The sequence below is a fragment of the Excalfactoria chinensis genome, chromosome 1, assembly GCF_039878825.1.
Source record: "Excalfactoria chinensis isolate bCotChi1 chromosome 1, bCotChi1.hap2, whole genome shotgun sequence".
Taxonomy (NCBI): Eukaryota; Metazoa; Chordata; class Aves; order Galliformes; family Phasianidae; genus Excalfactoria; species Excalfactoria chinensis.
The window spans coordinates 23,065,727-23,088,445 of record NC_092825.1 but is presented as its reverse complement, the minus strand read 5'-3'; the positions used below and the strand labels follow the sequence as shown (position 1 = coordinate 23,088,445).

Here is a 22,719-nt window from a genome sequence, read left to right as displayed (position 1 = left end):
AAAACCTTAGGAGGAAAACTAACATGAAGCTACTGCAGTGAAAATCCAGATCGAGAAGAAACACTAGTATTCCTTCTAAGTCGCCTGCATTTTTGTAGCAGATGATTGCTATAAATCCTGTCAGTATCCTCACAATCCTTTTAGTGATAAAACTGCTGACGGAATCACACCTGAGGAAATGCATCTCAGGCATCATGTGGATAGCACAGTTAGCAGAAATGACTTTTAGACAAGTCCTGTGGCTGTAACAAATGTACCTCCCCATAAAGTTTTTCCATAAGAATCTATACCTCGGAAAAGAACTTCATCAACATAAAAACCACACCATACTTAATGTTTAAAAAGAAGAAATAAAGCAGAACACAGCTGCATTGCCATTTTAAACACAAGCATCCAAGAAAAACAATAGTACTGCTTGCTTACGTGTACCTATGTGAACAACAGCTGAACAGGTAACAGTTCAACAAGAGTTAAACCAAAAACTAGTGATCGTTATGTAATAATTAGAACTTCAGGGCAAGAAAAAACCAACCCAGCAGCTCTGATAAGATTCCGTATCTATAGTCTATACCAGAAATAACTTTGAATCTAAAACATTAAGATACATTAAACAGATTCTGTGTTTAATCATTTTACAGCTAGAACAAAACAGATACTGGAGGTAAATGTGACAGATATGATGAAACTACACACATTTTCACATGAATTCAGCTCTGCTACACACGCTGAGCAGAAGTAGAACGCAACCAAGTTATTCACGGCACTGAAAGAGTCAGCTTTTCTTTACTGCTAACTTAGTTATAAAGAAGAAGAGACCAAACCCAAGCAATGTTATAGCTCCCATTTTTACTAATCTTTTTTCCAAGGTGAGTGTTTTTTCTGGGAACACCACTAGGCTGGCGTCGCTCCTCCGCTCTTCGTCCTGAGGCAGATGTTGAGTTCATGAAGAAAACGTAACAGAAAAGGTTAGCGTGAAGGTTTCTGAAGTATGTGATAAAATAATTGATATGTGATAAAGCACCACCCTGGATTCATAGGACTGAAATGCCCCTTTTTAGCTGCGTGACTGTGCCTTAAGTCAATGGAAATAAATATGCACAGACCTTTATCTGATGCTCAGTGGCTGTTTAAGTAACACATTCTAGAAAACAAATCATTTACAAACGGAATTCCTCTGAAGTAAAACATAATGCAAACACATGCTACAAAAATCCGATACCAAAACACTTCAACTTTAATCATCAAATATTTTAACCTTTTTTCGTTGTTATTAAAATATTTTTTTCTACGTAATTACAGGAATTACTATTTCCTGAAACAGAAAGTTAAACCTGTAGCAGATCGAGCTTTCAAGACTTTTTAAAGTGATGGGGAAGGTATCTCACAAATGCCTGCCCCAATATCCACTGAGGCTGAGTGGAGCCCTGCCATGAAGTGCAGCAGGGTTGGGTCCTGCTTCCCTTACTTTGTAATGCTTGGCAGGCCATCCCACTTTAAATATCACTTTCAAAAACTGCATGTCATACACTCAGCATGTACTGCAAAGAAGTACTGGTATGACTAAGCTTAGCAAGTGTATGTAGATCATTTTAATAAGTAATGCCTCCTATTTATTTCCACAGAAACTATAAAAGCAACACAGAGTACAATAACCACATTCAATTGAGCAAATTCCCAGCTACAAAATACTATTTTTTAACAGCATCACTGCCTGTATCTGTGCATTTTCACTAGCAATGAACAAGAGCCTGTATGCTGCACTCATAACAACCTGCACCAGTGGAGGAGGCCCACTGCCACAGTCACCACTGCTGAAATGCACTGCCTTACTGTGCTCACATCCACTGCTCGGTCTCCACAAACACTCAACAGGCAGCAATGAATGTCAGTGGGTTCCATTTTTCCCCACATGGAGGAACTCAATGACACAGCTCTGCTTCATACGCCCTCCCATGTCAGATGCCATTCTGTCAGACTGCCCCTCTGCTGCCATCTGTCACACAGCAACAACGTGTAATGGGATATTGGCAGGAAGGTTCCACCTCTACTGCCATACCACCACCATCTGCCTCTGACATCGCAGGCTGATACAGCAAATGGTTACTAACAGAGCAGCCCTGTTACAACTGAAGATTTAGATAAAGGGAATTAACACGTTATTATATAAGAGGTTTCACTGTTTCATTTAAATTCACACTTTTCATAACAAATGTTTCAGAACTCTACATTGATTCAAAAGTGGTCTACTAAATATACTAAAATGCTTTGTATTGAAGTCTTCATCAGTGAAATAAATAACACTACGGTATTTTAATAGAACAGGAATTAGATTTTTGAGATAACTGGAAGGCTAATGTTTGTTGTCTGTTTAGCAGTGGGTACAGAGCCACCATGCAACATCTTGGCAGCTACAAAATCTCAAGTATATATGAGAGTAAGTGCAAGTAGCACCTAAACTTAGGCCCACCCCACTCCCTTAAAACTGGCCTGCACTCAGAGGAGGCAGATATATACACACAGTTGACTTCTGCATATGCAAACTAAGGAACACAAACAGCCAGAAATTCTCCATTGCGACCTCTTAAATATATCTGGTGTTAAGTGATTTATTAGGAGAAGACTGTTATACTACGTAAAGATTTACTTAAACTACAGGAAATTGCATTAGAGCATTATACTCAAAGCCCGAGTTCCACATGGCTTCATTTAGTAACAGATTCCTTTCTGACACTGATGCTCCATTTACTCTATCCCAGCAGCCATTCATTTTACTAGCCTATTACTTAAAATGACCCCATCTGACAAGAGCGTATCACTGTGTTGGTCTGAGAATGACTGATGCGGTGCTAACATCTAGCCTTGACCTCTCCCGCCCTCTTCTTTTGTCACTCTGTGAAGTTATCTGGGATGCCTCTGATTCAATCCATAAAACTGCACTATCTTCCTTGAGAGTCAATAATTCCAAACAAAAGATTCCTTAATTAAGAGGTATTCTGAGTGGCATTTATGCCACAGTGGCTGTCCAAGTGCACAGGGATATTTCCCACTCCATTATTTCCTGTGATATAAAGAGAAAGATGGACTACACCTTCCTTTGGAGACTCTCCACACAGTCTTGGAACATTTGAGATTATTTCCCTTTGTTATGGAAAGGTGGAGAGCCAGACTGGGGAGTGGTAACTGCAATGTTCAGATTACAGCTGGCAGAACAAGGCATCAGACACTTCAATGATGAACGTCACTTTTGATACTACACACAGCAACTTATATACAGTAAATAACAGCCTCACTCCTCGCACCCACCTTTGCCACGAGTTCGTTCAGTCTCTTAACTTCTTCTCCCAACTTTTCAACATTGCAAATCAAGTCTTTGCAAACTTCAATGTATCTTTCAGTTGGTGCCCACTGCAGTACCATCTGTTAAGAGGAAGAGTTATTGGCCACAATTATTGTACATCATAACCTAATACTCGTAAGTTGATGCAGCATAAAAGACAGGGTCAGAAAAAGTTTATAACTTCATTTCTGTCAGGTTTCCACTGTATGGTTTATCCATGACATTAATCTATTATTCTTCTCAAGCCCTTGTGGAAACTTGTCACTTGAATCACTTGTACCAACAGCAGAAGCACCACAAAGCAGATTTATCTCCTTTAATTGGGTGATTCAACTTTTTGATACAAATGTTTCCCAAAAGCCCCTTACATTAGAGACAGAACATCGGACAGTTCTGCAAAACTACAAGTAAGCAAGACAGTTGATTAGTACGCATGTTTGTCATTATACAAAGGCAGAACAACACCATTCCCCCAAACTCTAAACCATTTTCCCCCTTTTGTTGAATACCTTGTGAGAATTTTCGAGGAAATACTTGTTTATGGTCTGCACGGGAACAATCAGGTTACTACACTCTTTATTTAACTTCTGAAGAAACTTGAGGCATTCATCTCCACTACCAAAATAAAACCACATGCCATTATTTGTAAAATGTTACATCTTCCTGCAAGCTAAATATCATCTATGCGTTTTCAACACTGGCTACTGAGCAAATCAGACATGCAATTTCATTACAATAAAAAGCCCAGTCTGTTTTACACAGGGTAGTTAAACACTAACATATAACATCTTAGCAAGCTGCACGCTTTGACTGTTCATACCAATACTCCTTGCAGTCTCCTCCAGCTCCTCCCTCCCGTTTTGGTAGGGCAACAAATTGTTATGCTACCTGGAATATTTGGCTACACACAAAGCTGGAGAACTATCAACCTAAAGCATCTGAGAAACATTCTGTTAACCTCCACTTCTATTTCTTACTTTCAGTCCTGTTTTTACCAATGAAAACATTTCATTACCTGCTACAGGTGGTGTTTTGTACGACATACTGCATAATAACCATTATTCCTGTGCACGTGAGCACAGAGATCGCAGTCTTGAAATACCAGGAACAGACAACTGAGTCAATTTTATACTGACATAGCAGTATTTATGGCTGACTATTTATATTTTTGAGACTGTGAGGGGGGGAAAAAAAAGGTATCCTGGTCTGTAGTTTGGAATTGGAACTGAAATGGCTACCCTACAGGCATTTCGTCTCCAGCAGAGCTGAAGAGTGAAGAATCTGGTAATACTCTCTTGGGTCCTGGATATGGAAATAGATTCCTTAAAGTCTAAAGTATCCGATGTTATCTACTTTGAAGGAAACGTATAATTAATGCTCAAATATAAGCAGGAAGATAACTCTGAAAATCAGTTTGATCAGTCTCCAAATATTGGAGGAAAGGATACAGGAACTTAATAGACTAATTTCAGTGCTAAGTTTTTAAAGCTAGCTATAAGCCATCCAGGTGAATAACATCAGGACCAATATAAAAGACAATTTCAAGCTGATATTGCCCTATCACAGAACTTCATTACATTTACTGGGGAATCTGTGCAAATGGATTCAAATTGCAACGCTCCTAATCTCCCTACTGTCATCTGCTACTGAATCCAAATTCAGCACACTCACACCCTCTTACTTGCAGATGGCAGAAGGTCTAAATGCAATTTGCCAAGCACCTAAACTAAGCCACAAACTTGTGTGGTGCAGGTGTCTAAAAGGAGGCTGGATTTGGCTCACAGATTTCAACTTCTTCCTATGACAATACATACCTCAATCAAGCGATATTGATCTGCCTACTGGCAAAACATTTACTTCCTAAAAGCTACTATGAACCTGGGACCTGGAATACATATGTAGCATCTACATATAAGCAGAAACAAGACTGAAGACTTGACTCTTCAGGAACGTTTCTCCATCAGGAATGGAGAAGGAGAAGCATGTCAACAAAAGCAGAACCAAGTTCTCAGAGTATTATCCACACCAAGGACTGCACTGCTTTATAACCTGTTTTAGAATAACTCATTTCCTAAAATTTTCATTTCATATTTGTTGTAAATGTAAATCTCTTTCCCACATTATATAAATTAATTGGGATTTCAGAAATGAGTTTTTAATGCATTATTCAGTTCTGGTATAAGATGATTGTGAGCAAAGTCTCCACTGTTGCTCTGAGAGTCTGTGATCTGCAACACTGCCCAACAGCCAAGACCTTCCCTCTTCAAACAGAAATATGCAAAAGCATCAGCAGGGCTGCTGAAGATTGAAAACCAAGATTGTTCAGAGTTTGACATGAAGAGATGGAAATGAGAAAGCCTATTAATTTTATAAATTAAATTACTGCTAAATTCAGAGCAACAGAACAACAATTATATTCAAAGTAAACACTAAGCACACTAATCACAACTAGAGGTAAGAAAAGTCTCTTCAACTGAGACACTCAGAAAACCTTCATCTGCTTAGAAAGATAATTTATTACCAAGCTAGAATCAGTTCTGGCACCTTCCCTGCCTTATCACAAAAGGAATTATTTTTGTTGAGAATAGTTCTAGAATTCCTACAAGTAAAGCACCGTAAATATTTTTCCACCATCATGTCTCATACTTCTTTATTATACAAATAGAAATTCCATGAAAAATATTTTTAAGAAGCACCCTGTGCAGTGACGTTGTTTCCATTTGGAAGTATTTGGAACCAAAAATAACATTTTCAAAGAAAAAAAACCCAATCACTTTTTGAAAGAATTAATGGCTGTCAAAATATCAGTGGCAAAACACTGCTAGGCAGTCTGCGAGTTTATCATCAATCAGTTCAACATTTTCTACTATGTTAGTTTTTTTATGACTTAATGACTGATCTTCCTTCTCACACAACGACTTTGAACAAATGGCAAGCAAAAATCTTTATATAAGAGCAGGTAAACAGAGTATGATTTTCATCTCAAGGTCAGATTCCTGAAATACATGTCAAGCCATTTTTTAGAAAGCTATGCAGTACCCGCCTGAACTGAAGCGCTGTCATATTTTTTGTACTTAAGTCTTCAATCAATTATTTTCTTGTTTAGAGATCTATATAGGTTTCAAAACCGTGCAGTACTAAGAACTGACCGTGTTACTGCTGTGTAAGTCCACACCTGACACTATGTGTTTGCTTCCACCCCCCGCTCCCCATACACACCCTGAATTAGTAACTTTTTCTAATATTCCACTTACTTCCCATTTAATCTGTCCTGCTTGAATGTTTGAACTGAATACCACTTGCTATTGGCCAATCTAAAAAAGCATACATTTCTAACATAAAACAATGTGTGAAGCTTGAACTGGTCTTCTTAAACTGAAACTAATGATTCCTTGATGAAGATTTAAAATAATTTTCCAACGGTGCTTAACTTGGACACAGGCACCCAGATGACCAGTCTACTTCCTCAGCTCAACAGCAAAGCCTCTATTTTAACTAGAAAAGCTCACGTGCTGCCAGAAAAAAAGGATATTATGATGCTCTGTACCTTCTTGCGTGTAAGGCTTCAGCTCTCCTGTCTTGTAGCACACATACTAGTTTGCACCTTAATTTTCTTTTGGAAGTAAATAAATACTTGCTTTGACAGAGAAATCTCAGAGACAAGAAAGCAGTCCCAACATCCTGCATTAGGACATGGACACCTGGCTCTTGCAGCTCACCTCAATCTTTCAAGAGTTTCCCATTTCAAGAGCCTTGCGTGTCCTCTCATCCTACAATTCAAACTTGGTATCATGGCACAAAAATCTAACTCAAAAAGGCTGCAAAGACTTGCATATGAACACAGTAATGGTTAGAGAAACAGGCACGCTGCCAGCATCAGAAGCAATCAGAATATTTAAGAGTGATTAAACAGGAGTGGAGAATGTGGTAGATAGAATCGTGACATGAGGGCTAAAGCACAGTGTCATCATGATTCAGCTGCCTCCAGAGGATGGATGGTGACATATACAGAATGCATTTGAACCCTAGTACATTCCTCAGTCCAACTTACAACACAATGTCAAGTTTAGCCTTATAGCCCCCATGTAAGGCAGACAGGTCTGTCCAGAGTTTTGGAGAAGGAAGAAATAGCTCAGAGAGCTGTCAAGCCACTACTCGAGAGACAAGATGTGGGCTTCAAGCACTTCCCTATACATACATTGTAAAGAGGAACTACACTCACTTATCTAGATTGAAGAAAATCGTGTAATGAATAGATTTGATACAAGGAAGAGTCACAAGTCCTACGCAGAGAAGGTGACAATGCTAAGCAAGTGATGATGGGTCTAGGAAGAGAAAAAGCAAGTGCAGAGAACCTAACTCATGATGCAGCTACAGCATGGGGATGGTACCACATCTCCGAAACAGAACAGTCTTCTCCAAGCTAAACAAAGATAGTACAGCTAATTAAGGCTTCTGAAAGGCAGACTACAGTTCTATGCTGAGGTTCGTTTTTAAGTATCCAAGTGGTCTCACTCTTCAGAAGCAATTCTATCGCTCTGGGAGGTAACATAGAGGAAGATAGGAACACAGAATCTAAATCCAAGTCCAGGGCTCCCTTCTAGATAAAACATTCGTGCAACAAAGCAGAAGAATAAGAGGTTTAAAGATTTCTAAGACACCTCTACCCTTACTGAAAAACAAGGAAAAAAATCCAGAAATCTACACGATTTAAATGGACACAGAAAAGTAGTTAATTAATCGGTTGAAAATTAAACCCATATGCAGAAATAACATCTCTGCCTCCCACACTTTTTTAGTGCATTTTACTCTCATATTTGATAGCAGCATTAACAGTCTGTCCTATCTACAGACACAATGGAGAATTACGCAGGCCATATTGTTTGGAGTTTGAAAGGGTCAATAATGCTCCTGAAGCATGGGTAAGCAAAGAGAGCAAGATCTCAGTACCACAAAGAAATAAAAAACCCGCTCACTGAAGCTTATCAGGATAGTTAAAGAACAATTGGAGCCAGAGAAGTCATCTGATATTAACACACCTACTGAAACTTGTGCACAGCAGTGCGGGCCTGAGGCACAGAGAAAGAATTCATCACTCAGAGATGACCAAAATAATGACATAAGATGGCAATGTAACCAATAAAAAGATTCCTACAGCAGGAAGCTGTGCTTCAAACTTCCTTTGCACAAAATGTACCTACTATCATTCCTCATGATCCACTAACTGGCATCCCACAAATGTTTATGCATAGGATGAGGTGCCAGAGAATCTAAGCTTCATGCTATAGAAAATACTGCAGTCACCTTAAATAGTTTGCACTGCAGTTTACTTTCCTTAGAAACACAGTTATTACCTGACTTCCAGATTCGCTAATTCAGGAAGGTCTTTAAATCTTGTTTCTTCCACTTGCAGCTCATTAATGGCACCCAGGAGTTTCTCTTGATCTACAGGATTTGTAATACCTATCTAAATTGAAAAAGCAATTTCAGATGTATGATTCAGTTTGAAACAGTTCAGTACTGTCCATTTTATGAGTTTATAATTATTAAGAGTCAAAAGAAGTTCCTTTGAAGCAATCAACTATGTTTGTTATTTCCAAAGGAAATTAAAATACAATAAAAGAAACCCCACAACAACATAATAGAAAATAAGACAAGAACCAAGTAAGAGCCAAACTGACCTTGCACGGGATACTCAAAAATCTGGGTATTAAAAAACATTAGCAGCAGTTGGTGCAAGTACCCCTACGTTGTTTGGATCTCACGCTTCACTATCTCAGAATCATCTAGACCATCTTACAGTGAGGAACAACCAATCATCATGACAGTGATACAGTGTTAACAGCTCTCATTACTTTTTTTCTGAGCTAAGTGTGCATCAAATGGTGACTTAAAAAGAAACGGACCAGATTACAAGAAAGGCTTTTATGTGTTTCTGCACATGTATTTTATTTTTCCCTGTTTAGGGAAACCTGTCTTGCAAGGTATCATATCTCTTTCAAAAACCTTATTTTTCCAAGAGTTTCATGGTACAATATCTAGTATGAACTAATGTTCTCTTAATGTTTACAAAACAAGGTGACATCTAACAGCAGTCATATCATGACACAGTAGTAAGCTCATTTTAAGAGCAGCAAAGTTAATTACAATTAGAAAAAGCAAGTGAACTTTTCTAAGGACAGAGTGGCAGTTACTCCGGAATATTAAAACTATTTGGCCTGAAGTAGCAACTATATGATTGGAATTGATTTTAATTCATCTTCTCCTTTCTTGAACAAGCAAATCAGCATACAGCTTTCTGATCAGTGTATCAGACACATGTTCTAATCTGGGTTCCTGTAAATAAAAGATAACTACACATTCTGTGAACAGATCTGTTGACTGAGCACTCACACAACACCTTGAAGATATGCCTTACGAAGAAAGAACTGTCAAATAATTTGTCACAGTCTACCATCAGTACAGGACTTTTTGAATCGAGAAGGACCAGTCCAAACTCCTTTCCAAAGAAGACAATCTTCCTTTCCAGACCACTTATGCTGAACAGGAAAGTTTACCCATAATCTGACCATTCATGTGATGACACGCATGGAACAAGAACATTTCTCTTATGGAAGAGAAATCTTTTAAGCTGGTGGCAGTTCAGTTATACCCTGCAGTCTATACAGTACAAATACTATTTTTAAGTGGCCGCATGTCTAAGAACAGGGAAGTGTTGCATATGGATTTACTTGCATCTAAAAAACAGACTACACATAGTCCAGATTTTTATTTTAGGTACGTAGACTAACTTTGTTTTTACTTAAGAGTAAAATAAAATAGAAGAAAATCCTTGAAAACTCATGTACCAGCATTAACATGATTTCTCTGTCATCCTCTGGACAGAAATAATAGAAGAAGGTGAGTAACAAATTGCCTGAAGTGAAAGATGTCGTGTTTCTCAGATAACATACCAGTGAGGTTATACATGAACTCTTACATCTTTGTCATGTTGCCCAAATGGTCACTATTTTTTATTCATTTCATTTGCTGCCAAACATAAAATGTTTTTGTGTGTGTGGGAAGGTGGTCAGAGGAAGGAGAGTCTTGGCACTGTGATACAGAAGTATGCAGACCAGATAACTCTCGAACGATGAAGTTAAACTCCTGGTTTATATTTTGATGTGTCAAATTTTTACTATGCTTTCTCAAATCCAGAAGAGGATGCCAATTTCTCTTTTAATACGCTAACGGACATGTGAGACAGGAATTTTCTCAGTTCAAAACGTATCAAGTATTCATGCCATTGGCTTATGAGACAAATACCCAAAAAAAATGCCTCTCCTTCAGTAAAACAAAAATAAAAACAAAAATCCAAGTGTCACAAGAAGAACAAGCAGACAAAAACCTCCAAACGTTGTATAGACTTGTCCCAGTATACTAAACAGACATGTCTCAGTATGGAACAGTTTATAACTTGAAGGAATGCAAGGATTTCAGCTTGAAAGAGTCATTGTTTAGGCTCTGTTGTAGAATACAGATAAAGATATTTACAGAGAAAATATCTTCCCGATATAGTTTGATGGAGGAAAGTGTCTCATGTTAGTGACAGGATTTTTTCTCCAGTTCCTTGGATAAAAAGCAGCATGGTTCAGAGGCATCCATCAGAAGTCATCATTAATCTTTGCAGTAATAATATCCAGGCTATTTAAAAGAGCTGGCTGTTAGTAGAAGATGTGCCATCACACCAAAAACTTTCAACTTTGTTACGAGAAAAGAGATTAGATTTTTTTTCTACCAGCAGAAAGAGGAGAAACTGTTAGCAGAGCTCTAAAACTATAATCAAGAACTGACGATAACTTATGAATGGTAATAAGCCAGGTGTGCAATGTTATTTTTTTAAATTCTGAGTTGAAGATTAATTCATTTACATCCACGGACAAAATATGACTCATTTTCCAGGTACTGTTTTCTGCTGTTGCCAAGACAAGACGCAAAAAAGAATCCTGCTCCTGGAGAAGTTGTATTCCTGTGCAAGAACAGCCAGTCCAGGCATTATTCCAGATTGTCCTTTGTATTAATGAGTCCCAAAAACATCTGAACACTGAAAGAGAAGTTATCAGTTTGTGTGAAAAATATTTTGTCTCATTAGTGAAGCTGAAGTATTTTAAGTAAAGTCTCAGCTATTCGAGTCCTTAATCCTCTCCCTCTCCTCCAATGCACCCTGGACAAAACCAAATAAAAATGAATACAACATCAAAGCAGGTGATGAATTGGAACATATACTCCATCAGATTTGCAGTTCAGTGCAGACACAAGAGAGAGCAGTTCAGTCACAAGGAGAAAACCACAAAAATCTCCTAAAAATGTAATTCCTGTAAAGGGGGGCCTTAAGGAATCAAATAAAGCCCACATTGGGATGCTGCAATCCACACAGATGCTGATATGTCTGGTAATATTTATGTCTAAATCAACTCTTTAAAAAAAATCTTGATTGACAGAACTCCTCCTACATCTCATCCTCTGAGAATACAGGTATTTCTGAGCTCTGTCAAAACACTGAAAATGCTAACTCTGCTCAGTTACAAGACAAATCTCCATGCATGACAACCTTGTGACATCAGCTCTGAAGGGACACTACTATCTGCAGTTACATTTTGATTGCTGCTGCTAGAATACATGCCTCCTTGGTACCATGAATGCTTTGGCACTGTTCCAGGGTAAAACAACTGGTTATCCAAATGAAAACAGAGGGGGAAAAAAAGCTGAGACCCAGGATGTACATGGACAGCATGAGTAGCTGGGAGCAGGCCTAAAGGGCCTAACTGAACAAGGCCTCTCTGGTAACCTGGGCCAGGTACAGACTGCTCAGAAAAATCCTGCAGCCTGAAGTACTTACACTGTTCCAAGGAGTCTGCTATGGTAAAATTTCGTTATGACATCCTCCTTCAAGTAGACAAAATCTTTCATTTCCCAGAGCAGTAATTTTAGTGAGGAGTCTAAGGAAAAAGCAACCACCCAATTTCTACTACAAACTGAAACCTTACAAAAACATATCAACTGCTCCTGGACAACAGTGACATACTGAGCTTCCCAAATGCAGTAAGCTGCAAGAAATTTCTGTTTTCCTTTAAAAAAAAGAAAAAAGACCACATTGAAAGTAGATATATAGGATTATCTGCTGCTAATCCTAGCACTGATCTCCATTCAGGGAAAACACACGTCATAACAATGCTGACAACTAAAACTCAAAATTGAACTGTTTCCTGATCACTCCAACTCCCACTCCATTACAGCAAAGAAATAGAGGAAACCTCCACCCCACAGTCAGATCTAGACAAAGATGGCCCAAGAATTCACCTCACAGAATTTAAGGCTGGTCTGTCAGATTACACAAAAAAATCTGTCTGCTTTTATACAAAAATTCAAGAATCTGTCAAAGATTTTGAAAACAGCCATCTAAAGATGAATTTTTATTGAGGTTAGATATTAATAAAGGGAAGATTTAAAAACCATTTACAAAACGATTTTTTAAGTCAAAAACTAACCTGTATCATCTCTTCTTTTTGCATGGTCAGAAGCTGCCATAAGTACACATCTCTGTCCTACATAAATCAAACAGTTTTCTGTCATCAGAAATAGTGTCAAAAGAAAACAGTGTTTTCACTTACTTTTTTTCCCCCACTTCAGCTTTACTTCAGTTTTCACACTAAAACAGCACCATACATTTATCAAAGAAAAATGAGTGCCCTCACATTGTGACTAAGGCATAAAATCTAAATTAAACAATCCAGTCCACTGCAGTGGACCTTTGCACTTCAAAGGTGAAATCGTTTACTTAAATTAATATAGAATTTATTTTGACATTTAGGTCACATTTGCTTTCACAAAATTATAGGTAGCAGATGCATCATATCTTACCTTCAGTAATCCTATTATGTGTTCTAGACCAATGCCATGTAAAAAGACTTCAATGGCATCAAAAGTTGAACAGGAACTGTAAATACATTCAATAAAAGTTCCAGATTAAAACAGTGGAAATTAAAAATAAAATAAAAATATATCCAAAACAAAATGCTACAGGAGAAATCCCAGACTGACACTGACAGATCTAAACCTCTACGTGTTTACTGACAGCCTCTCATAAGCATCATAGAGTACAGCGTAACCTATGAAATGATTTTAATTGCATTTTTGGTCTAATGAATAGAAGTGATTATAAAGAAACTTCTATTATAAGTGAAAATCACTAAGTAGCAAAATGTTTCAACATATGAGCAATGTGAGGACCTTGAAGTTGCTCTCAAAAGGCTGAAAAGTCTGGAAGTGTCATTAAGGAAGATAAATTGTACATTCTCAGTTGATCATCATATAAACTGGATTCAGCCCAAAGCTTCTACTCTACCAGTTCCACTGAAATCAAAAAGAGTTATCAAGAAAACAGGAATGCCTATTCTGAAGACAGCAGAAATAAGTCTGGTAGGAGATTTGCTGTCAGAAGGCTACTGTTCAGATGGTAGACCAAAGAAACAGCAAAACTCATTTTAAGTTCTGAGCTTAACATGAGGTAAAACATCAGTCTCTATTCTTCAACCTACTAAAAGATAAAAATATAAGGACAAAAAGTCCCAACGATCAGAAGAACAACTGTAACAAACAGAAGAAAAAAGCAGATCATACAAAATGCAAAAAGAACTACTACAATTGCTGTAACGAACAACTTTAGCAAAAGCAAGTTAAGAAATAGTTTGCTCTCTCGTTGTAGGCCCCAAAAATCAAGGTTTGCCTTCTTATCCTATAGAAGACTAAACTAAGTTTCTATTCTCAAATTGGCAGAAAACAAAACAAACAATAATTAAGAAAAAAATATTTGAAAGTAGTTCTGAATGCATAAGAAAACATTTCAGGTTTGCACACTGAGAACCTTGAAAATTCCAAGGATTTCTGCTATTTCAGTACATTTAACCCTTCACAAGGTATAGGCATTCTAAATCACCTAAGGAGGAGTTTATGCAGCTTCCACTTCATAGAAAGTCAATAAATCTTTGAGCATAAGGTATGTTCCAGCAGACAAACATAAGAGTTTAAAACTACCGTCTCTACCACGAAGTTGTGCAGAATCATGTTATCCTCTTCCCCTCAACACACAAACATCAACAGCCAGCCTCTGAACTAAGCAATTCATAGACATGTTCACACAAGGCACAACTGATGCCCTCAAACTGGGGAGAGGGACAGTACATGTGAATATAAAAGGCCTACAGCAATCAAATCTTTTTATTTAAGCATTCAAAGCATATCCTTGACAAAGCCCTTAGGAGTCTTTTGGTAACTCAAGATCTCTGGTGCAAGGAAAGGACATTTTTCTTTTTGAGAACTGAAGAAAGAGCTATTTTGTATCTACATGTTTACTTGAAAGCCTCTGAACAAGAGGACTAGTCTAGGGGTTGAAGAAAGCAAATTTCTGATGGATATGTTTTCTTCCTTTTACAGTCCACAACCCGGAGCCAGGACAATTGTTTCACCAGGATAGCAGAAGTCAGTGACTGAAGCCACCCTCACTACCTAATGTCTACAGAAAGCTGATACAAACATCTAGGACAGTTTATACTCATCATTCATGGTGCGGCACCATGCTGACATCTGGTACTAAATGGTACTAAAGGAGCAGATGAGAGAGGAAACAGAAGCTGAGAAGTCAACTGGCAATGCTTGTGATGAAAACGACAAGGGCTAATGGCAGGAAGGAGGCATCCAACTCAAGGAGCTATGCTGAGGGAAGATCTCATGACAGCCTACAGCTCCCTCACAGGGGGTGAGTGAAGAAGCAGGTGCTGAGGGTGACAGGGCCTGAGGGAACAGCATGAAGCTGTGACAGAAGAGTTTGAAACTGGATATCAGGAAAAGGTTCTTCACCAAGAAGGTGGTCAGGCACTGGAACAGGGTCCCCAGAGAAGTGGACATGGCACAGAGCTGCCACAGTTCAAGAACCATCTGCACAATGTCCTCAGACAGTTGATCTGATTTTTGTGTGGTCCTATGTGGACCCTGGAGTTGGACTCAATGACCCTTATGGGTCCCTTCCAACTTGAGGATATTGTACCTCTTGACTACCGTTAAACAAAAAGAACAAATGTGCACATGAGTGCATGTTTTCAAAGCTTATGAAGATGATGAAGACACTGATAGAACACCCTCTAGCCAGCATCAGGTTTCAACAGGACAAATTCATTTGAATAACTGCTTATTTCCTTATTTCACTAGTAATACACAACAACAGAGAACAACACACAACGATTCACTTTACCATGACAAGTCTTCAACCCTCCGCTTTAGGAAGTTCCTCTAAGATGATTGTGGTTGAAGCCTCAGAGGACAAAAATCTAACATAAACATTCTTCTATCAACAGAAACTGATGAGGCTCCCTCTGAAACAAGATAACTCTGAGACTACCTGAAGTCTGAAGTGCTAATTAATGAACTACCATCAGCCTAATGATACATAATTGTGGTATTTCAAATTTTGCATGACCTGTCTGAGCAGAGACAATATCAATCTGACCAACCAGAACACACTGCACAGAGACTATGGGCATTGGAGATTATCTTCTCAAGGCTATGCAGCTCAAAGAAGAAAATGGATGGTTTGCTGAGGACTTCTTAGCTGTATGTTCCATGACAAAACAGTACCAGACATCTTCAAAGCAGGTACTGAGTTCAGCCAAAGGACATCTGCATGCTTCAGAGTTAGAGGCATGCTTACAAAAGACGTTCTGGAGCTTAAATGCTGTTCACACTTTACTTGGGCTTTCCCGGATGTATGGCTGAAGATGAGAACAGGAATTCAGTAAAAGTATCTGAAATTTAATATCAAATGAAGATAACCACACAACGAGGAGTATCCAACAGAGGAGCATACAAATTTAACAGCACTGAAACACATGTAAGTGCCACTAGACCCTGCCTATACTGTACTTTATGCCAAGTGAGAGGAAAGGAAGATCTAGAGCATGCTCACAATTTACAATGCAAAGGAACTATGCAGTCTTGAAAAATGAATATTAATATACTTACTGTGGGCTTCTGGTAGTGCTTCAAGTGATACACAATGCATTTTAGTGAAACTTATTATGAACAAATACAATCTCTCACAAATGTTTATAAACCAAAATTACACTGTGAATGTATTTACCTACTGCTGTGGTCAGAGGCAGCTGTCAGAAATTTGTACAGAGTCTCTTGTTTCGTTGTCCCACAGTATTTCCCTCGCGAGTGATTTACAGTCAAAGAGAGTAAACTATAAATCTGAAAGAGCCAAAATGAGTTAGTTAACGTGCATAAAGAAATATGCAGAAGTCAGACCACAAAGAGTTCTATTATGAACTACTACACTGAGGGAACACCAAACATCTGCCGCTTCTTTTCTAATTCAACTACAGTAAGGAGTTAAGACTAAGCTCTAAGAGTTTATCATCAGGAACATTTCTGAATTAAATGCATTCAAGCACTGATGCACTGATGAACTGATGCAAAGCAAGTTTATATGCAACATAAACTTGCATTTATGCTAACTCATAAAGGAGTTAGCAATTATTATTTCAGAAGCAGCAATTTACCAACAACTATTTTTTGTTGTTTGCAGACAAGAGTACCACATACTCAACAGAGTAAATTTCCTAAAAAGCTTAATGTATAGAACTATTTTAACACCTCAGTTTCCAACGCGTATATGGACCCAACATTTAGCAGCTTACATCTGATGATTTCAGTTGACTATATCTGACAGACAAGGATTCTTTCAACTGACTAAACAAAGAAGTCTTCTGCCAGGTATCACTACACGTCAGTGATGGATTCCAGAAATTGAGAGGCCCTTACTGGTTACTAGAAAATCTAGGAAAGCAAGAAGAATCCCAATAGAAGTAAGTGAATGCTGAGATCACTTCTCTGAAATTCATGTGACTAGCCAGCTTTCTGTCTATACACATACAGTGTGGATTGACTCTGGATAGCACGTAAGTCCCCACTTAGTTGCTTGTCCTTTCCCTAAAATGGGATAGAGGAGAACTGGAAGAATAACGTGAGAAAAAAAATTGTTGGTCAAGATAACAATACTTTAATTAGAGATGTATTTTTATATATACGCACATACATATATACATGCAAACTCATACACACACACACACAAACAAAAACACGATTCAAAGGCAAACATACCATCTCCTAGTTGTAAACTGATGCCCATCCAGTCTCCAAGAAACAGCTACTTAACAAAAATCCCTCTAATCCTCCCATGTTTTCACTGCTGAGCACGCTGCTATATAACAACATGGAATAACCCTTTGGTCACTTCAGTTCAGCTGTCTCAGCCGTGTCCCCTCTCAGACCCCCACCTACCCTCGTCTGCTTGCTAGCAGGGGAAGAATGACAAACACAGCAAAGGCCTCAATACTGCATAAACACTCAGCAATAGCTAGAACACTGTCGTGTTATCAACACTGGTTTGGTCACAAATCCAAACCAGCACCATATGACCTGCTAGGAAGAAAACTTCCACCCCAGCCAAACCCAGTACAATATGCAAGGAAAGAAACATTCCCTTCGTATAGTTTCTGTTGCCAGACCCTATGACAACCCAGAGGGGCTGTCAACTGGCTGAAGAGCAGACTTCCAAACTGGAAGAAGCTCACAACCATTAAATATCACAGTAACATCTGCAAGACTTTGCAGTAACTGTGTGAAAGCTAACACTTCACAGGTCAAGAAGCAAGACCCACCTCTCAAGTGCGAGAAGCCTGTATTCCCTCTATGTCAGACAGTCATGTTGTAAGACTGTGTGGCCACAGCCTGCTGAACAAGTCATTTATCACAGACAAAAAACATTTGCAGCCCCTTTCAATAAGCTGAGCTGACAGACTGCTGAGTCTGAGACACTGATCTTGCTGGCCTACACTGACAACTCTGTGCATAGTTACCATTTTTGTTCCTGCCTAGCCCTGCAGGATGACAGGAGGAGGAAAAAAAAAGGGGGAGAAAGAAGTAGAAAAATCACTGAAGTGAATTACATATTTTTAAAGGGACACTGGAAAAAAAAACACTAAGAAGTTATTGGTAATGGCAACTCAAAGCAAAACACACAAATTCGATTTGACTGAACCACCACGTACCATCTAGTAAGAGCAATAAAACGATTTATCTAAGGAGCACACATAGTGTCTTCAGCAGCTTTCTTCAAACTGGTAAGTAGTGACTGCTTTTCCAATGATCTGATGACCAATTCACATTGTTTTAGACTCTCTTCCTCCCAAAGAATCTGAGATTTGGAAGGTGGCCAGTACATACCACTGAATCCCTCTCCCCCCTTTAGCTTTGGCCTTTTCACTTTCAGTTTATATCAGAAACTATACACTGCCCATCAGTTTGATATCTGCTTTCTCTCACACAATTGGGTAGCCAGGAAAAAAAGGAACACGTGACTTTACTACTTCTCATGTCACCATTACTGGCATTACTATTCCTTTGCTCTATATCTCAAATCTTCAGTCAAAGATGCTAAAAAGGAATAAGCTGAACAAATGACAGCAATGTGCAAAAAAACACGCAATATTTAAATGCATTTAAAACTGTGAAAAGTTGGCAAGAGCTCAACTTCCTCCTGTATTGTAGTTATTAAAGTAAAACTTCTGCAGAAATCAACACAATTAACAGAACAGATTCTCAGGGCAATCTCAAAAAAACAAACCAAACACCCCAAAGCAAACACAAAAAGAAACACAATTCATATTTCATAGAGAAACAGAATTAAGTACCTCTGAATGTTCATTGATTTTTGCTATCTCTGCTGCTGTTTTCTTGTCCTTAGTCTGCAGATTTTTGTCAGCTCCGAGCTCAAGCAACACTAAAACTACATTTTTGTGTCCATGGTGTGCTGCCCATATTAATGCCTGCATGAAAAGCAGCTTTGTTTTATTAAGCTTGCATACAGAGCACTAAATAAATAAATAATAAAAATAGAGGTTCAATGAATAACGAAATTTATAACTTCTTACATGGCAGAATCTGAAGACAAAGATACGCTGCGCAAAGCAATCTCAAGGTAGACTACAAGAAATAAGCTTGAGTGTTTGTTTAAGGAAAGTATATTCAGAAAATAAGCCTATGGGCTCCTGCTTTTTTTTTTTAACTTTTTCTTTTAATTACTATTATTTTTAAAGAATTAATTGAAACACATACAGAAGTAGACCACTTACTGAATATCCAGTTTCATCTTGAGCATTTACGTGTGATCCATGAGCAACAAGAAGACTAACAACATGGGAGTAGCCTTTTCTAGCTGCATACATCAGTGGAGTCATTTGCTTCCTGGAAGGAACAGTGACAAGCAGGTCAAGTTGTTAAAATCCAGCTGTATGATCAGACAGGGAACCTCAATTCTGCTAATACTCACTTCTGTAGAACCAATTCAGCAGAGAATTAAAGCCCATGGTGCAGTGTTTATGCTTTACCACAAGGTTCAGTTTATCAGAACATGAGATTAGTCACTCGTTTACATCAGTTAGCATTTTTAATACATTTTAAGAATTGCTATTTATTTTCTTATTGCTATTTATTTTATAACTGAAAAGAAATCAGGGGTCAATTACTGTCCTCTGTAAGGAAACTTAGAGGAAACATTCCAAAAGATTAGAATATAAACCTACAGTTCACACTTCTAGAAGTTAAAAACTATTTGATCACTTTCAAATTCAAGTACTGCATTAAAACAAACATTCTTAACACTCCGCAGCTACGAAAAGCTTTCTAGTTTAGAAACGCATGAAATCTGCTTCTCAAGGCCACCTCTCCTGTTGCTGCCACAGACCCAATGGCAGGCTCTCAATGAGAGCCCTCCTAAGCATACCTGAAAGAAGTCATCGAGAAATTACATAGAAATGCCATACTAAAATGTTTACACATACTAAAAGTAAATGCACATCAAAATACTTATGTCCTTGACCTTTCTCTCATTTTCTGTTCCCGCAGGTATGTTGACATTTGCTCTTTTATGTATGCAAAACTATTACTGTTATTGCTGAAGCAATACTTACAGACACCACCTTTCCCATCATTCTATTTATTTTCTGTTCACATCCCCATACTGTGATGACAACAGTCTAGTACGCTTCCTCTTAGATGCTTGGAAGATGAAGCTATAGTGAACCAATCTGATGCTTTTCAGAAATATATAAATACTTATATACATATTGCTTGAAAGATTCTGTTTAGAAAATACCTTTTGAGTAGCCTGATTCTTTGGTGCAGTAAGACTGAAAAATTGGCAACTATGTGGTACTGTAGGAGAAAGCTGTTACGTTTCTGGGTGCAATGAAGTAAACAGTTACTAGACAAAATATTTTAATAATATGCTCAACTAAAAATGTACCCTATCTTAAAATGCCACGTTTTTCTTTTTCCTAAAAAAGTGTTATGTATTTTTAATTTATAGCTGATATATATATCAGCTATATCTGATATATATATTTTGCAATATACATGTATAGCAAAAATCTGATGTAAAAGCAATTTTAATTTTAAATCTGATGTAAAAGCAATTATATTTATATATTTTGCTTTACAACAAAGCAATTCACGATAAGAAACATTCTGAAAGTTTCTTACCAGTAATTTCAGTGCCGACCACTAGAGGGACCCCGAAATACATATGCATACCAAGTAGGTTTCTTGGATTGCTGCCTTTCTGCTTCCTTTCAGACTACTACAACCACGGCTTTGCTCATCCTTGTTCATTATTTCTCACTCGCTAAACCTGTTATTATCTGTCAGGTTAACACTTGGTACGATAAAAGTGTAGTTAAAAGTCCACTGCAAAAAATTTCAGACTTACACAAAAATGCGAACAATTTGACAATGTCCCACGTACAACACAGCATTACGTGAGTTGGAAAGGACCTTAAACATCAACCACTTGCAATCCCCCTACTGTGGGCATGGCTGTCATCCACTACGTCAAGCTGTTCTGAATGCTTCCAGGAATGTGGCAATCTGTTCCAGTCGTTTAAATTCTCTAGGCTCTTAAGTTGCCTAAACTAGAGAAAGAATAGATCTGACAGACAGACTGCTTGGTGGACAAGGAATTGGATGGATGTGAAACTCAGAGTTCTGGTCAACAGCTCCACGACCAGGTGGAGAACAGTGATAAGTGACATTCCTCAGGGGTCAATATTGGTACCAGCACCATTTAACATCTCTGTAAATGACACAGACAATGAAATCGAGTGCATTCAGCAAGTTTACAGACAACACCCAGTTGTATAGTACAGTTGGTGGTGCTGAAAGGAAGAGGCCTAGAAGAAAGCTAGAAACAAACTTTTTTTTCCACAGAGCATAGTGATAAGGGTTAACAGCTCTAAAATAAGTTTAAAAATTTAGATTAGACCTATGGAAGATATTCTTTATTCTGAGGGTTGTGAGGCAATGGGACTAGATGACCACAGAAGCTGTAAATTCCCCATTTGAGAAAAGTGTTTAAGGCCAGGTTAGATGGGACTCTGAGCAACCTGGTCTAGTGGGAGATGTCCCTGTCCATGGCAGAATCAGACTTCACAGGTGCCTTCCAACCAAACAATTCTATAATTCTACAATACAAATGTGAAGGAGCCTTGTAATGGGGGGGGAAAGAAAAGTATATTATTCAGAAATAAGCAAAATATAAGGTAAATGTCGTCTCAAGAGACACAGACAGCAAGAGAAATGAACCTAGTAATGAAATGAAGAAGAGATCTGCATTAGTCTGTAACTAAATCATTTTAGCCTGTCTGAGCACTTCAACAGTAGAAATTCTGACTGAATAAAAGGAAGGTGGAACAGTCTCTTTCTTTGGCAGTCTTACAGACCAAATGGTAGTCTGACATTTAAGCTGATGCATGTTTAGGGAAGTAGTTGGAGTAGAGATATCCTGAGGTTTCTTTCTGCTTTCAATGTTATTTTTAAGAAACTTGCACACTATTACCACCTCACAATTATCTTCTGCTTTTTTAAAGAAAAACTACTGAGCAGAACTCCAAAAGCTACACAACAGTCTTTTCTCTGGAGTACAACGTGCAGTGGTTATAACTGTGGTTACATCACAGAAAGTTTCCTGTTCATCCACTCTGATCACCTTTCTCACCAGCTCATCTCACAGCACAGAGAGACAGCCTGCTCCTGTGCCTCTAAGAACTTCTTGAAGAGCCTTCCTAGACTCTCTTACTCTTCAGGACTGACTTCCAAGGGACCCTCCTTTCCAGTGTCATGGCCACTTCAAAATCTGCCCTCTGGAAGTCCAAGGTAGCATTTTTGCTGACCCCCCTCATGACTTCACCAAGAATAGAGAACTCTTAACATTTTGTGGTCACTCAGGACAG

At 38.3% G+C, this 22,719-nt stretch overlaps 1 protein-coding gene across 2 annotated transcripts in view; it reads right to left on the bottom strand.

The window, feature by feature from the left end:
- Positions 1-651: 651 nt before the first annotated feature.
- The window catches only part of ASZ1 (ankyrin repeat, SAM and basic leucine zipper domain containing 1), a 35,433-nt gene continuing 13,365 nt past the window's right edge, over positions 652-22,719 (bottom strand). For both annotated transcript variants that reach the window (XM_072353665.1, XM_072353672.1), the window contains exons 5-13: positions 19,567-19,678; positions 19,126-19,260; positions 16,509-16,621; positions 13,238-13,313; positions 12,865-12,921; positions 8,692-8,804; positions 3,847-3,952; positions 3,304-3,417; positions 652-922 (exon numbers count right to left, since the gene is read on the bottom strand). In XM_072353665.1, coding sequence (XP_072209766.1) covers positions 773-922; positions 3,304-3,417; positions 3,847-3,952; positions 8,692-8,804; positions 12,865-12,921; positions 13,238-13,313; positions 16,509-16,621; positions 19,126-19,260; positions 19,567-19,678 — 976 coding nt within the window. In that variant the 3' untranslated portion in view covers positions 652-772. The remainder of the gene's footprint in view (positions 923-3,303; positions 3,418-3,846; positions 3,953-8,691; positions 8,805-12,864; positions 12,922-13,237; positions 13,314-16,508; positions 16,622-19,125; positions 19,261-19,566; positions 19,679-22,719) is intronic.